We start from the raw sequence: 16,352 nt of genomic DNA, 5'->3' as shown, positions 1-16,352 counted from the left end.
AATTATTTGGTTACAGCGTTTTAAGCAAACTGTTCTAAGGAGTCTGTACATTGCCTTGTTTTTTCTATTCTTTTTTTCTTTTGCATATATGTAATTCTGGAGGTAAAGAAAAAGCCTGCCAGGGATTCAGAAGGCATCCCACTAGCGATCAGCTGACATTCCTAACTGAAGGCTGCAATGTGTTGCTTATTCATTTTGTACCGTGGGAGCTGCGGGGACTAGCAGAGAGCTAAACTATGCATTTCAAACAGCAGTGCTTGTGCAGAAAGAGGGGTGAGAGAGAGGCAGCCGGCGAGGAAAGAGCACAGCTGGACTTTCTCCTTGTTTTTATCCATTTCTGCAGGATCATGTATTCATAAGGGATGAGGCGGGCCACGGCGATCCCAGGCCTGAGCCGCGGCCTACCCAGTCAGTTCAGAGCCAGGCCCTCCACTACCGGAACAGAGAGCGCTTTGCCACGATCAAATCAGCATCTTTGGTAAGCAAACACCCCTCTACCCACCTTCCCTTCCTTCCCCTCCTCCCCATCTGGCAGCCTCTCGCCCTCCCTGAGCCTCTCTGGGCTTCATGGATGGGAGGAAAGGAGTCAAGAATGTTTTCTCCCTCCTAATAATTTTATTCATTTTAGAAAAAAATCTGTTGGCATAGCAACCTGATCTCAGATATTTTAGCATTGTCTACGGCATGGGAAAAAAAACCCTTTGTGTGTGTGTGTGTGTGTGTGTGTGTGTGTGTTTATATATGCTGTATGTGCAAAATAAAAGGCCTTTGAGATGAAGTTGCTAATCTGTCCAATTTTGTAGAAGCTATTTGTCTTTTCATTGAAATAATAATGCTAAAAAATATTTTAAAGGTATTTGGTGTGTGTGTGTGTGTGTGTGTGTGTGTGTGTGCAGAGCACTATGATTTTTTTTGTATAGATACCTGTGTGTAATGTGTACACACACATCAAAAGATAAAACACAATTTTTTAAAAATATATGGTTGCTGGCTAATGTATATAATTGTAGGAAATAAGGTACTTGCTTCCCAGGGATGGATTGCTGTTTCGTCTGGTTCATTCATTTATTTATTGCAACAATGGTAGTGGCTGCACTTCCCCGTTTAACCCCTGAAGAATTTCCTGGCACCGATAAAGCAAGAAGGGCTTTGTAGGAGATGGTAGGGATGGTTGTGGAAGAAAAGATACTGTAGGATCCTTCAGCATTTTTACTATTGCAAATGTGATTGCTGGATGCCCTTGTAGTAGCAAAAGGGGTGTGTGCTGGAAGAGTTAGTTTTCATGCCTCCGCCCCTTGGCCCCCCACGCGTGCGCGTGCGCACTCACACACACACACACACACACACACACACACACACACACACATTGTTTCATCCTTGGCACTCTAAACTCTCTTTAATCATTTGCTTCTGAATATCACTTCTCAGCCAAAAAATTATTGAAATATTAGTTGTTTTGCTCAAATTGATGTTAGAGGTCACATGGGCAGGAAGAGTTAGTGTACACTGCCTGGCTATTACATTTAGAACCTATGATGACATCATCCAAGGCCGACCCAGAAATGATTATTTTTCTTGTCCTATTTTTAAAATCTGATTTCCACTTTTATTTCTCAAGTGTTTTAAAGGCTTCATTTATCTTTGGGATTGATAATGGTTTATAATTTTAAAAAACCCAAATATAAGGAAAATGGAAGTTAAAGCACCTACATATTGCTCTGCCTGCTGCTGTCTAAAAGCAAGCAATTTAATTTAGACTGCTTACAAATAAGCCTGGCTTTAAGTTCCTTTGTACAGAAGTTTCCTGTATTCTCTTCAATGGACAATTTTTCATTTTAAATGCATGCCATACTGTGTAATGGAGATCTTAAAATGTCCACTATGTATTTGCTAATGATTGTTAAGCACCTACAAAGCATGCTTTTGAGTCTAAATAAAACATCATGAAATTATTGAATAATAAATACCTTCATACCATGATATCTGACAAAATAAGACATATGGTGTGTTTAGAATATGACTACTTACCACTGACTCTTGTGAAACTTGTACCTTTATCCAGACCTGTGCATGTTGAAATGAGAGGAGAAATGAACAGCCACTGAGATTCAGAGCACCATAAGCAGGTTTTGAATGTGAAGCAGACATTGTATGTGGGTTTCCCCCTGTGGGACAGGTTCTCTTCCTTTCTCACTTGCCACACCCTCATTCCCACATCATATATTCATGACCTCTCCTGCCGCCCAGGAAGATCACTACTGCCACGCCAGAATGGTCTCACTCTCACATTTGTGAACTCACCCAGGCTCCTCTGTGTGTATATCAGCCATCACAGTCTCCCTCTCTGTGAATGATGAAAGCTGCTTCCCTACTAGGCTATCTCAGGGCCACGGGCAAAGTCCTCAGGTACCCCTCTGAATCCTACAGGCTTCGTAATGCCCACCCACAGAACAGCTGGGATCAGTCTCTCTGAGGGACTTCTGATTTGCTAAAAGGCCCCTGCACCTATATTGAGTTAAAAACAGAGTGGCTGATAGGCTGTTGCTGTAGCCACAAAATAAGGTGTTTTATATGTAAAATCTTCTCCAAATGTGATGCTTTGGGAGTCACAGTGGGATTGATGCAAGTTTATCAGCATTCATTGGTATTTGTATTTAACAGTTTTTAGGGAGAAAAAAATTAATGAAAGGGAAAAGTGGTATGGTTTTGAGTGGTTCCATGTCCCATTTTGGACAGTCTAACTGTTGGTTAAGATTAACAGTTGTGGATATTTTAATATATATTACTGAGTACTAGAGTTCTACTACCATCATATTATTTGTTTTAAAGGCTTATTCCAATAGGAATATATAAATCAGGACACTGGAACATCAAAAAGAAGTATCTAATTTTTAAAAACTTATCTCAACCCTTATTGTTTTTCGTGGACCCCTGCTCAAATGATAAAGTCTAAAATTACTTAAAATGACATAAAAGTAAGAACAAGATCATGGAAAAATGAAAGTCCAGGGCACTGAATAATCAAGTCATTGTTGAAACCTCACTTCTTACAGTTAGTAGCAATACAATATTGATTTATTTATTTTGGTTTTACTCTTTCTTTATAACCTACTAGCAGAAGTGCTAACAAACCATAGAGTGATCCAAAAGTGAACAGCAGGGCTTCCCTGGTGGCGCAGTGGTTGAGAGTCCACCTGCCAATGCAGGGGACGCGGGTTCGTGCCCCGGTCTGGGAGGATCCCACATGCCGCGGAGCAGCTGTGCCCGTGAGCCATGGTCGCTGAGCCTGCGCATCTGGAGCCTGTGCTCCGCAACGGGAGAGGCCACAGCAGTGAGAGGCCCGCATAACGCAGAGAAAAAAAAAAAAAAAAAAAAAAAAAACAAAAGTGAACAGCAAAAAGAAAAAGAATTTAGAAATTAGTTTTTCAATTACTAGATAATAAGTGATACGTGTGTATTTTAAAGAGACTTGCATACTGACAAAAAAATTGCAATTCCTCAAATTTTTTATATCAGCCTACCTCTTCTACATAAACCTAAAAGAAGCCTAGCTCTGTGGTTTTTCCACTTATCATTTCTTTCTACATTGTGCTTTTTTTTTTGCGGTACGCGGGCCTCTCACTGTCATGACGTCTCCCGTTGCGGAGCACAGGCTCAGCGGCCATGGCTCACAGGCCTAGCCACTCCACGGCATGTGGGATCTTCCCGGACCAGGCCACGAACCCGTGTCCCCTGCATCTGCAGGCAGACTCTCAACCACTGCGCCACCAGAGAAGCCCTACATTGTGCTTTTTGAATGGAGCTGTTGACAAATATATTAAGCCAATGGGCTACAGGCGTTTACTGCTGGTGTTTTTATTAGTTTGGCACCTTAAAACTGAGATTTTTTATGTTATTATGCACTGTTGCACAATTACATTTGTAACAAAGGACCTTCATACCAGAGGAAACCCTGAGGAAACTTTAGAATTATATATATATATATATATATATATATATATATATATATATATATATATATAGAGTGTGTGTGTGTATATATATTCATGTATATTATGATAATTTAAGTGTAAAGATTATTGACCTTATTTTGAAAAATTAGGGAAAGGAAGGGCATTTCATGGAATCTCTTACTTTATCCTTTTTCTTCTTCTGTTTGAAAGTTCACATTGCGCTGATATGTTATATGAGGAAAGGAGTTGTTTATATAGTTCTTTGGAATTACTACTCATCTGACTTCTTCGGCTTTTGAGATGTGCCTTCCTTGAGTTTTTGTTGTTGGTGAATGGAGATCCTAACATTTTAATTAGATTAGTGACCCATGGGAGTGTTTTCAGCTATTGTTATATCTGATGTCATTTCCTAAAATTTCATTGTGTCCTGGGTCACCAGCACTTCCCATAGTAGATGTTACTATAGAGAGCACCAAGGCCATATCTATAATACAGTTCAGCTTCTGGCCTTCTTTTAAAGGAATTATCACTAGAATGCAGTGGTCTTACTACACATGTGAATTTATGTTAGAATGCACATTGGGAGAGGAGCATGAAACTCTTAATTTCTAATACCGATAAAGCATGTAAGAGAAAATTATTATTGTTCTATCCATTCAAATATAGGATCTTTGGCTTTACCAGATTCAATAGAAAAGCTCATGTAAAAATGGAATCTTCACTTGCTTTGTAAAAATGTAACATAATCATTGAGCTAATTGTGAAATTGTATACCTAAATGAGTCTGATAGACGAGCATAAAAATATTAGAGCCTCAGCAGTAAATGCTACTGTTTCACCTCTCATGTGCCCTGCTGTTCTGTTTCTAAATGCTTGAAAATGTGTTCTCTCCCTGAATAGTGTACCAGAGGCTGCTTATCAGAATATTGCATATCTCCTCTTTCCTTATTCTTGGCTTTTTCATCTCACTAAGATCATTGCTGATATTGTTTTTCACTTGTGCTACTGCCCAACCCACATGACCAAAGTCTCTCAATAAACGTGTTGAATGAATAAATGAATGAATGAGTAAATGAAGTCTCTTCCAGTCCTGTTATCACAGGAGAATTTGGATTTATAAGTGTGCATTTCAAAGTTGCTCATGTCAGTTTTTCTGTGTAAGGCAGAATTGCCTGGATCAGTCATTACTTTCATTATGAATTTAAAACATTTTTTTCCCTAGGTGTTCTAAAGAGTGGAATGTCAGATTTCTGATGCCAAAATGTGACTCATTGTATTCTTTTTAAGAACTTGCTATAAATTTTATTTGTTCTAAGTGCTGAGGTAGCCAGTTTTATCATATGCATTATTTTGTTTCTTACACATAACTAATCTTATAAGTTGACTTTGATCTCTTAAGAGGGTAACATTATCAGCCACCCTCCTCCTCTTTTATCTTCAGTAAGTTGCTTATTAGCCTTCTAGTGCAGTATTCTGTACTTGGTAGGCATACAGTACACTTTGGATGAAGTGGTTTGTTTTAGGGCCAAATTTTGCTGGAATTTAAGTAGGGTGTAGAATGCAATGGATGTAGAAACTTCCTGAAAAAAGTTCAGCCTTCCTTTATGGTTCTTTATTTTTATATATTATTCCAGGTATATGAAATAGTTAATTCAGAGTTTGAAATTATATATACTTGTAATCCACAACCTGGATATAAGTACAGTTTTATTGTTAAACTGGCCTTTCTCTTGGATCCACTTCTGGTCTATGTCCCCATCACCAGAAATGCTTAGTTGAGGGGGAACAGGAACCTATTACTCTTAGCTTGGCAGAAGAAGGAAACCAACCCAAATAGAACATCTCCTGTGTGTCAGACACCTTGCTAGGCACAAGTGTTATCTCATCATAGCAATAGCTCCTCTTCAAGATTTTGAGAGACTTCAAGAAGTTATATGTAATTTGCCCAAGATCAGTTATATAGTGAGGGATGGAATGAGATTTGTCTCCTAGCAACCTACTAAGTGTGGCAAGATGATGCTGCCCATTTTTCATTGATCACATTTTTGAGACTACCATTGTAAAAGCCAGTCACTACATTTCTATAAGTTCCTCAAATTTTTAGAGTTATTCAGTTTGTAATTTAGACTTAACTCTCTCCAGCACTCACTTTTTTGGGTGTTTGATTTCCTCTATTACTTTTTAACAGAAAGCTTCATTTCTTTTCTGCCTTGGTGATGTGAATTTCCTCAGGCAATTCAAGAGCCTAGGACCTTAGTTCAAATCTCAGGCTTTATAAAAATTAAAAAGGTAAATTACATGTGAAAGCACATTGTATAAACCATAAAGCATGATTAAAATCATGAGCTATTTTTAATTCTGTTGACCAAATAGCATATTCATAAGCCATGAAGTATAAACTTAAAACACACATGGAAAAAAAACAACACACATGGTATACATAACTGTATAATAATATATTTTTATATATTTCATGTTAGACTTCATGAACAAACTGTTGTTATACTTTTATTTAAATTCATCTATCTAGCTTGAGCGTGGAATTCTAAAACTCAGTATCTCTAAATGTACCTAAAAAGACAATTACTTTGAAACTTAGAAATTATAGTTGTAACAAATGAGAGGTGATATATTACAAGTTTAAGAAAGTGATTATCCAAATTATGGGAAGCATTCTCATTTACAAGCAAAATGTCTCTCCTGGCATTCAGTGCTGTACAATGATAGCATGGTGAGCTTGTATTTTGTCTCTGCCACATGCTTGTATGATCTGGTATGCGGTAGGACCACCCTCTTCACAGGGACTCACCCACCAATTAGGATAGAAAATGTTCTTGACACAAGTCATTTCCATTTTATCTTGGGGCTGCCTGGTTTAAGGAAATGGCCATCCTGAGGATATTTTATGGACCACAAGCCAGTCAAACATTCTGCCGGCAAGTTTTAAATGTGTCATGATGGCTGTAGAGTGTGCCATGCCTCAGCTTTGGGAATCTGATTAAAGAAGGGATGCTCAAATAAGAAAAAATAAATTTATGGGTAAAACACGTCTCAAACCCATTACCCAAGAACAGACACTTTACTGCCATATTTGTCTGAAAAAGAAGTGAATGCAAAAAGGACTAAACGGTATCCTTTCTGTGATTGGAATGTTTTTTCCCTGTAATTAAACTTCAGAAAGGCACAAGTATAAGAAAGTGAAACACATGCATTGTTTCAAACTACTTCCTCCTTAAATCATGAAATAAGTACTTTAAAAAAAACGTTATAATGATGACAAAACATTATTATTTTCTGTAGAGTTTTAGGTGCCTCTTTGGTGATACTATCCCTTTTTTTTTTTTTCTTTGTCTTGAAGTATCTTCTGTTCTTACTTCTCATCCTTAAAGAAGATTGTCCTTTAGAAAAGAGAAATGAATATAAGAAACCTAGTGTTAGGTTCAGCTGGAAAGGTTTCAAAGTTCGGCTTATGTTTAATGGTATACTTTGATAATACTATCCAGTTACGGAATAGTACTCTCTTGATAGTAAGGACTCAGTCTAGTATGCAGGGATACCTTCTAAAAAGAGCAAAGAAACAAACTGTTCTTTGTACAAAATGCACTTTGACCCACAAACTGAAAATAGTAGAAAGAATTAATAGCAGCATGAAAATTTCCAGTAAAACTTGTTTGAGGGTTAGGTTGGGGAGAAGTGTCTTATAGTAGTAGATCAGAGTGACTGAATTACTTAGTGTAAAATAAAACTAAAGTGATAATTGTGTAATTAAGGTTTTCTACTAAAATAGGGATGATTAGAAGGAAGTGAACAGGACAATAATGAGGGGTTGTAAATTAAAGGAAGGACTGGAAAATGGGAAAAGGTTTAATAGAAAGAAACAGGAGATGCCGAAATTTACATTTGCAATCTTCAGTTTGTTGGATATTCACTTGAGAATGGATTAAGGAAAAATTACTAGGAAAAGTAACCATCTGGGGCTTCCCTGGTGGCGAAGTGGTTGAGAGTCCGCCTGCCGATGCAGGGGACACGGGTACGGGTTCGTGCCCCGGTCCGGGAAGATCCCACATGCCGCAGAGCACCTGGGCCTGTGAGCCATGGCCGCTGAGCCTGCGTGTCCGGAGCCTGTGCTCTGCAACGGGAGAGGCCACAACAGTGAGAGGCCCGCGTACCGCAAAAAAAAAGTAACCATCCAAAATTGATAGAAATCTTTTCTCCTCTTTAGGAGACCATGGGAGTGTATATAATTTGTTAATATCACTTTTGTGGGGAAGGGGAGGAAGGAGACAGATGATTTAAAAGGAGAGAGCTCGCTCTCACTCTCGCTCCGTTCGTGTTAAGAATCGGAAATAAATCTTGTTCAAACTATTTTAAAGGATATTCAAGATTCCTATGACTGTTAGAGACATGATCTTTAAAAAGAAACAAATAAGCAATATGCTATAGTGCAGCACTTCCCAACCAGAGGGATTTTGCCCGTCAGGGGACATTTGGCAATGTCTACAGACATTTTTTTTTTTTAGAATTTTTATTTATTTATTTATTTATTTTTGGCTGTGTTGGGTCTTCGTTTCTATGCGAGGGCTTTCTCTAGTTGCAGTGAGTGGGGGCCACTCTTCATCGCGGTGCGCAGGCCTCTCACTGTCGCGACCTCTTGTTGCGGAGCACAAGCTCCAGACGCACAGGCTCAGTAGTCGTGGCTCACGGGCCTAGTTGCTCCGCGGCATGTGGGATCTTCCCAGACCAGGGCTCGAACCCGTGTCCCCTGCATTGGCAGGCAGATTCTCAACCACTGCACCACCAGGGAAGCCCAACATTTTAAATATTGTCTTGACTTGGGACGTGCTACTGGCATCTGGTGGGTAGGCCAGGGATGCTGCTAAACATCGTACAATGCACAAGATAGCCTCTCAAAACCAAGAATTACCTGGCTATTGTCAGTAGTGCCAGGGTTGACAAATCCTGGTGTAGTAGAAATAGCATGGGTCTGCATCTAGCTCTAATCCTTATTAGCTATGTGACCTTCAGGATATACATTATGATATATCAAAAATGTGTAAAGGGGCTTTCCTGGTGGCACAGTGGTTGAGAGTCTGCCTGCCGATGCAGGGGACACGGGTTCGTGCCCCGGTCCGGGAAGATCCCACATGCCGCGGAGCGACTGGGCCCGTGAGCCATGGCCGCTGAGCCTGCGCGTCTGGAGCCTGTGCTCCACAACGGGAGAGGCCGCAACAGTGAGAGGCCTGCGTACCACCAAAAAAAAAAAAAGTGTAAATATATTTTGGCTGAATGAATATATTAATCCCCTTAAGTCTCAATTTCTTCATCTATAAAACGGTGGCATTAACACCTACCTTATGAGTGAATAGACTGAATAAGTGAATGAGATGGTTTGTAAGATTAGAGATAATATAAAGAGTACCCAACTCAGTGCCTGGTACATGTGAGTGTTCAGGAAATGGTAATTAAATTGATGGTGACAGTGAGAAATAAAATTATGCCAGAGGGTCCTTCTGCTTTGCCTGAAAGTTTCTCTTCCACGAATCTGGTTACCTGAGTTCTGTTCCCCAACCCAAATCAGGTTACACGACAGATCCATGAGCATGAGCAGGAGAACGAGTTGCGGGAACAGATGTCAGGTTATAAGCGGATGCGGCGCCAGCACCAGAAGCAGCTGATCGCCCTGGAGAATAAGCTGAAGGCTGAGATGGACGAGCACCGCCTCAAGCTACAGAAGGAGGTGGAGACACATGCCAACAACTCGTCCATCGAGCTGGAGAAGCTGGCCAAGAAGCAAGTGGCTATCATAGAAAAGGAGGTCAGTATGCGCACACATGCCCTCCTGCCACAGCCAAGCCTGTTCCAGTCCGCAGCATCCTGCGAGCTGGAGGCGGGAGTGGTGTGCTTTTTGGGGATGGAGAGACAGTACTGCTTTGGGGAAGGGGGTCCAGGTTTTATGGGGCTACTTAAAATTGTCATTAAAAGTTAAGAAAGTAACTGAAAGTATATATTGCATTCTTGTCCATTCAGATATATTCTGAGCATCAGTCCCCTGATGGGGGTGTGATACACATAAAAAGAACCAACATGCTTCTATCCTATGGAAACTTGCACCCCTCAGGTCTGTTACTGTGCCTGCCTCACCCACAGTCCTCTTCAAAAGAAAACTGCTCTACAAATAGTCCATTTTAGTGGCGATAATCCCTGCCTACAGCTGATTGGGCTAGGGATGGGCACCTGACCAATGGCAGCAAGTAATTGATCTGGCTACTGCTTGGGTCTTCTAGGGACCATCTCTCTTTCCCATCCAGGTTCTACTAATTTTAAAAACAGACAAGAAGGTAATGGAGATTGAGTCAAAATATCACTTTATTACTGATAAATATTAGATAGGAGAAGTGATTTATATCTGAATGGAAACAGGCCTAATAATACCGAACAAAATTAAACAGACTTGCCCACCTAGGCACTGGCAGTGCTAAACCAGTCGCCTTCCCCATCCCCACCCCCGATGAGACTTACATAGTATGGAAAAGCAGGGGTGAATTTGTGCTCCCTGGGGATGGAGTGGCTGGGGACAGGGTGCCAGGAGTGTTTCAGTAATTACTCTCTCTCTCTCTCTACGTGGAAGGAAACATCAGAATTGTAGAAGCATTCCCCCAAACAGCCATCAACCTATGAGGCAGTCTGGCATGTAAACCTCTGCCCAAACAGGGGCGATGTTGATTAAATAAACCAGTCAGAGTCTTTCCTGGGAATTTGATTTGGTAAATATGTGGAAAGAATTGTTCATAATGGAAAAGTTGTTGATAATAGAAGCTAAAGGTGAAAAGATCCATAGAAAGAACCATAAAGCATACTTCTCTCTCTGTTCCCTAAGTATCTCATCGTACATATGTGCTTCGTCTAGATGGTTCCCTGAAACTTAGATTTGGTTGCTTTCTTTTGATTGGGTCATCTTTTGTTTGGTCTGTTTTCTATCCATTTAGGAGCCCCCAAAATGTCCTGATATCCGACTATTGTGGATTATAGCAGATGCCTCAGGAAGCAAAATGTCATTAACTTTGCCTATTATACTAAAGATGACCCCATTCAAAAATCTGATAGTTGAAATAACCAATTAGAGAGTTAAGTCCTTGGAAAAAAACTGGCCAGTCATCGTTATTTATCCATTTTTATAATTTAACCCTTAGGCCACCAACAATATTATAAAAATCTTTTATTATAATCCTTAGTTCACCTTTCATACCGTGTATTTTGTATGTGTTCAATAAAACATGTTTATGGTTTACCTTCATGTTTTTCCCATAATTGGGAATATATTTTTCACTGGTAAAAATTTCAATTTTTTTTTCTTGTCTGTTTAAGATACAGGAGATTCAAAACAGGCATTTACTTATCTGTGTTTTCATTGTTTGTTCAAAAATACTTTTGCACTCTTTTAATGCATTCGAGAATATAGACAGCTGAATTCTGTATGAAGAACAATTCATCCTATATTACATTTGTTATTTTATCAGGCAAAGGTAGCTGCAGCAGATGAGAAGAAGTTCCAGCAACAGATCTTGGCCCAGCAGAAGAAAGACTTGACAACTTTCTTAGAAAGTCAGAAGAAGCAATATAAGATTTGTAAGGAAAAAATAAAAGAGGTAAGAATACCGATAGTTTGTAGTCATCAAGTTGCCATTAGAACGGCTGGAACTTGAAATTGCTTCGTCTTACATTGTGATCAATAGTGTAACCCATTGATTCTCAAACTTTCCAGTAGAATCACCTGAAGTGGTTATTAAAACAGATTGCTAACCTACCACTAAATTTTCTGATTCAGTGGATCTGGGGTGAAGTTTGAAATGTGCATTTCTAACAAGTTCCCACGTGATGCTGATGGCGCTGGTCCACGCACCACACTTCAGAAACCATTGGCCTAACTCTAATGTATTCTTGCCTACTTCTGGTTTGTTCTCCACACTTCAGCCAGTGGTCTTTTCAAACCATGAGTCTCATCATATCACTTCATGATTTTAATATTCATTGGCTTCCCATTGCTCTTAGGATAGATCAAAATACTAGAAGTCCATATGTGGTCAGTTACCTGCCTCCCCTCCACTCTCGTCTCACGCCAACGTTCCCCCCACCTGCTTACCCCGCCCCTGACTTAGTGCTGCTTCTGCCACTGTGGTCGCTTTTGGCTCCTCAAACTCATCAAGCTCTGACCTTCTCCACCGTCTTTGCTCTCACTCTTCCCTCCACCAGGGTGCTCTCCCCACCCCCACTTCCAGTCCCTTCTCAACCTCCTTGTAAGACTAAGGATTGCTTATTAGTACCATAACTTAAATTTCACTTCCCCAGGGAAGCCTTTGCTTGACTGCCTTGACCAAGACAGGTGCTTCTGGTTTTACAACACTAATTTTCAATCATATATATATGATTGGAAAATATATATATATATATTTTTTTTTTAGTGATTATTTGAGCTATTTTACCCTACTAGACAGTAAGCAGTCAGAGAAAAGACCATGTCTTTTTTTTTTTTCTTGGCTCATGACTGTATCCCTGTGTCTGGTACATGTGAATATTTGATAAATGAGTGACTAATTCTTGAATGTTTGGTTGACGACCTCTAGTGGACTTAGAGAGTCCCCTTGAAGAATTGCAGTTTGATCTTAAAGCTCAAATTTCTTTACTTCTCCTTTTACCAGTACTTACAGGTGAATTGCCTGCAGTTCCATAGACTTTCCTCCTCATGAAACTTAGGACTTCTTATTTGTGGACTAGTAGTGTTTTAAGGTTTAATAGCATTCAGATGGGACATTGATTTAATGTATGAAATCATTCATTTGAGCTCATATTCTAAGTTAACAATATGGGACTTAGCAAGATTCCTCTCCAATTCTTTTTTAATTAGGAAGTGAAAGCAAGCGGGTTGGGGTGAGCCTCAGGATCTTTTGCCCTGCCCAGATGAATCACTGGTAATTGTTGGAACCAACAGAAATTTGTATCTGCTCCACACTGCCAGAATGGAAAGAATCTCTGACACTGTAAGGTCTAGAAAACCAGGTTGTAGAGAAAAATAGCCAAACCAAGAAGGTTCACATGCTCTCCATTTTCTTTTAGTTATTGTTTGACCTTGATTATTATATCATAATAGAAAGATGTTGCTGGATCACAGAGATAACCTTGATTTTTCAATAAGAAATTTTGGAATTTTCTCAACTGAAGATTTTCTAATTTCTAACTCCATGTGTTCACTCATGCTCTGGAGGCCATACTTTATGGCTGCAGCCACTATTTTGAGCATTTGTACCACTAAGGTATTTGGAGATTTGCATGAACTCCATCTTTAGAAGGTTTTCCCACAGAACAGCATTCAAAAGTCCCCACTCTGTCCTCAGGAATAGGGCTATTTTTGGTTCACCATACTCAGTTTTATGAGTTTTAGAGACCACAGGCCTAAATGTATAAGACCTTCAACATGCTCATGGAGAAAAACAAGCCTACAGCCAATTTAAGATCGCCTTTATAAGCCTTTCTATGCAAAGCTAGTATTACTCCTTATGAAGTAAAGCTTAGTTCAGGCTATTGAAAATGGCATGTATGTTTAGATATTGATATAAAAGATATCGTCCTTGGGATGCAAAACAATATCCGTTACCCCTACTGTTGATAGATGACAGGGGCTTGGGCAATACAGAATGATGAATGGTCCAGAAATAATTTATCCTTGATTTTGGAGTGAATTTTTATGATCGTATTTGAATTTGGGTGTGCAACACAGTGGTTAATGCCAGACCTAGGATTGAAGTCACAGCATCGAGAGATGAGTCCGCCAGCCTTCCTGTGCTGATCCCAGCTTACTCCGTGCTGCAGACAGCTCTTGCTCTCATTGATTCTAATATTTCACTTGAGATTTCACTGGAACAGGAAAGTTGAATGCTGATTTACAAAGACTTCTTGGCTAAGTGCAAAAACAATCTAAGTAGTGTGTGATGGCCATATCACAAAACATCAAGTAAAATAGCTATTAGTAATTAAAGGAGATTTCAACTGAGTAGTTAACCAAGTATTATAGGTCTAGCTTGTGAGTGTGAACAGTATGAACAAAGAAGGGTGCCCTGTACTTTCTCTAAAAGTGGTCTTCTTACTTTCCCCATAGACTAACATCTTCTTAACTGTTCTGATTTATTGCGTTCTTCCCTTTACCCATATGGTCTGAAACAATTATGAACTTTCTCCTTTTGAAAATACAGGTGGTGTATTTACCCTCTAATATCAAATAAAGAATGCTCATTCCTGAAATTCAAACTAGTGACATTTGCAGCATTACCTCCTGTCTGTGACATCTGCCTACTTCTCTCCATCTTGTCACCACCTCCTCTGTCTAAGCCCCGATCGTCTCTCGCCTGGACCTTTGCAATAGCTTCCTAGCTGTCTCCGTGGACGTGCTCTTGCCTCCTTCATCCTGTTCTCCATGTGGCAGCCAGAATCGTCTTTTTCGAATACGCCTCGTTATGACACCCCCACACGTATATAAAATGCGTTTCCCCTGTGCCAAAACTCAGCGCCCTTGACCTGGCCTGTAAGGTCCGGTAACGGTCCTGCCTGCCTGTCCAGCCTCATCTCATGTCACGCTGCACCACCCACCCTGGCCTCCTGTCGGTTCCTTGATCGTACCATGTTTCCATTAACCCACCCGAAGGGTTTTGCTCAGGCTGTTTCCTCTGCCTGGGGTATTCTTCCCTCTCCTTTCTCGCTGGTTAATTCCTACAGATTTTTCAAATTTCAGCTTAGCTTTTACCAAGATCAAATATTTTTTATTCAGCATCCTTTGAACCAAGTACTTCAGCTGCACGGTAGTTATCACGGTAATCTTCAGTTCATTTCTGTGCTTCTTTGATTGATTTTTGATTCTAGACTGTAAAGCCCCATGGTGGCAGATACCATATTCTTTTGCTCACCATTGTATCCTTGTGCCTTGCACAGTGCCTGTTGCACGATAGGAACTCAATAAGTGTGTGTTGATTTAATGAGTGAACTCATAATTTCTGAGCATGAGAAGCCGAAGACATGAAAACTAACAAGTCTCCTTCTCAATTGATAAGAAAAAAGGGAGGTGGGGGGGAGTGTGTGTGCAACACCAAGCCTTTCTGACCTTACATTCTCAATTGCTTTCAAAATAATTTAATCTGCATTGCAATGAGCTATTATATTTCTTTTTGCCTGATGAGACTGGCATGTTTTGGGGGGTTTTGTTTTTGTCTGCTTTTGTAAAGGAGATGAATGAGGACCATAGCACACCCAAGAAAGAAAAGCAGGAGCGGATATCCAAGCATAAAGAGAACTTGCAGCACACACAGGCTGAAGAGGAAGCCCACCTTCTCACTCAGCAGAGACTGTACTACGATAAAAACTGTCGTTTCTTCAAGAGGAAAATAATGATCAAGCGGCATGAGGTGGAGCAGCAGAACATTCGGGAGGTATTTATTTTGTTCGTAACCACTGTCACTGACTTAAAAAGCAGTAAGCTTTGTGAGGACCATGACCGTGTCTGTCTTGTCCGTTCCTATATCCTTAACCTGTACAGGCATCAGTGCAGTCTGTGCCAGACACAAAGTGGGTACACAAAAGTGCCAGGGAATGAATTTACCACTGATAAGAGAAAGCCCATTTATAGAACAAGGAATCAACCTTTTCCAAGTAAATGTAATAGAATTTTCTCGAACATGCGGTGGAGAATCAAAAGAAGTAGAATAGAGAATTTTTGCTTTTAGCCTATTTGTCAAAGACTTGCGTTTTTGTGACTCTCCATGAAACACTTAAATAACATAATGGTGCTCTACAGTTATGTTAATTCATTCCGTCATCCAGCACTTACGAGTGCCTTCTTTGTGCCAGGCACTGTGCTAGAGATGCCAGGGCTATTGAGAAGCCATCCTCCCTGCCTTCAAGTAGCCCAAAGTCTAAGAGGGGAAACAGACATGTAACAGACTAATTACAATGTAATGTATTAGGTTTAGTAATAGATATAAATAAACTCTCACAGGCATATAGTCATGAAAGGGCTTGGAGGATTCCGTGATTGATGGGGAGTTGAGTGTTCTGGGAGTGTGGAGTGGAGTGTCAGAACAGGAGTAGTGGGAAGCAGGATAGAGAGCCTTGATTCTTAAGGCAAGACTTTTAGATTTCTGCCTGAAGGCAGTTGCATGGGTGTGAGAGGGTTTTAAGCAGAGGAATGACAATGAGAGTTCTTTATTTTGAAGAATTGTTGCCTCAGTGTGAGGGTAGCCTAGAGTGGTGAGAAGTAAAGTACACTGAGGTCAGTTAGGGATGCCCTTTCTCTAGTTCCACCTGGAAGAAGCAGTGAGGATAGAGATTAGATCTGACTGACATTTCTGAAGCAGAACT

General features: G+C 40.2%; 1 protein-coding gene across 4 annotated transcripts in view; it reads left to right on the top strand.

Annotated features, from left to right (window-relative positions):
- Positions 1-16,352, top strand: part of TAOK3 (TAO kinase 3) — a 188,760-nt gene that overhangs the window by 154,731 nt on the left and 17,677 nt on the right. For 2 of the 4 annotated variants that reach the window (XM_065889940.1, XM_065889939.1), the window contains 4 exons: positions 344-478; positions 9,532-9,768; positions 11,471-11,599; positions 15,221-15,424. In XM_065889940.1, coding sequence (XP_065746012.1) covers positions 344-478; positions 9,532-9,768; positions 11,471-11,599; positions 15,221-15,424 — 705 coding nt within the window. Of the gene's footprint in view, positions 1-341; positions 479-9,531; positions 9,769-11,470; positions 11,600-15,220; positions 15,425-16,352 lie in introns of all 4 variants that reach the window. The other 2 variants (XM_065889938.1, XM_065889941.1) reach the window with 2 other exon arrangements.

The sequence above is a fragment of the Phocoena phocoena genome, chromosome 13, assembly GCF_963924675.1.
Source record: "Phocoena phocoena chromosome 13, mPhoPho1.1, whole genome shotgun sequence".
Taxonomy (NCBI): Eukaryota; Metazoa; Chordata; class Mammalia; order Artiodactyla; family Phocoenidae; genus Phocoena; species Phocoena phocoena.
Note: the sequence above shows the minus strand (reverse complement) of the source record. Positions and strands in the feature narration are given on the sequence as shown.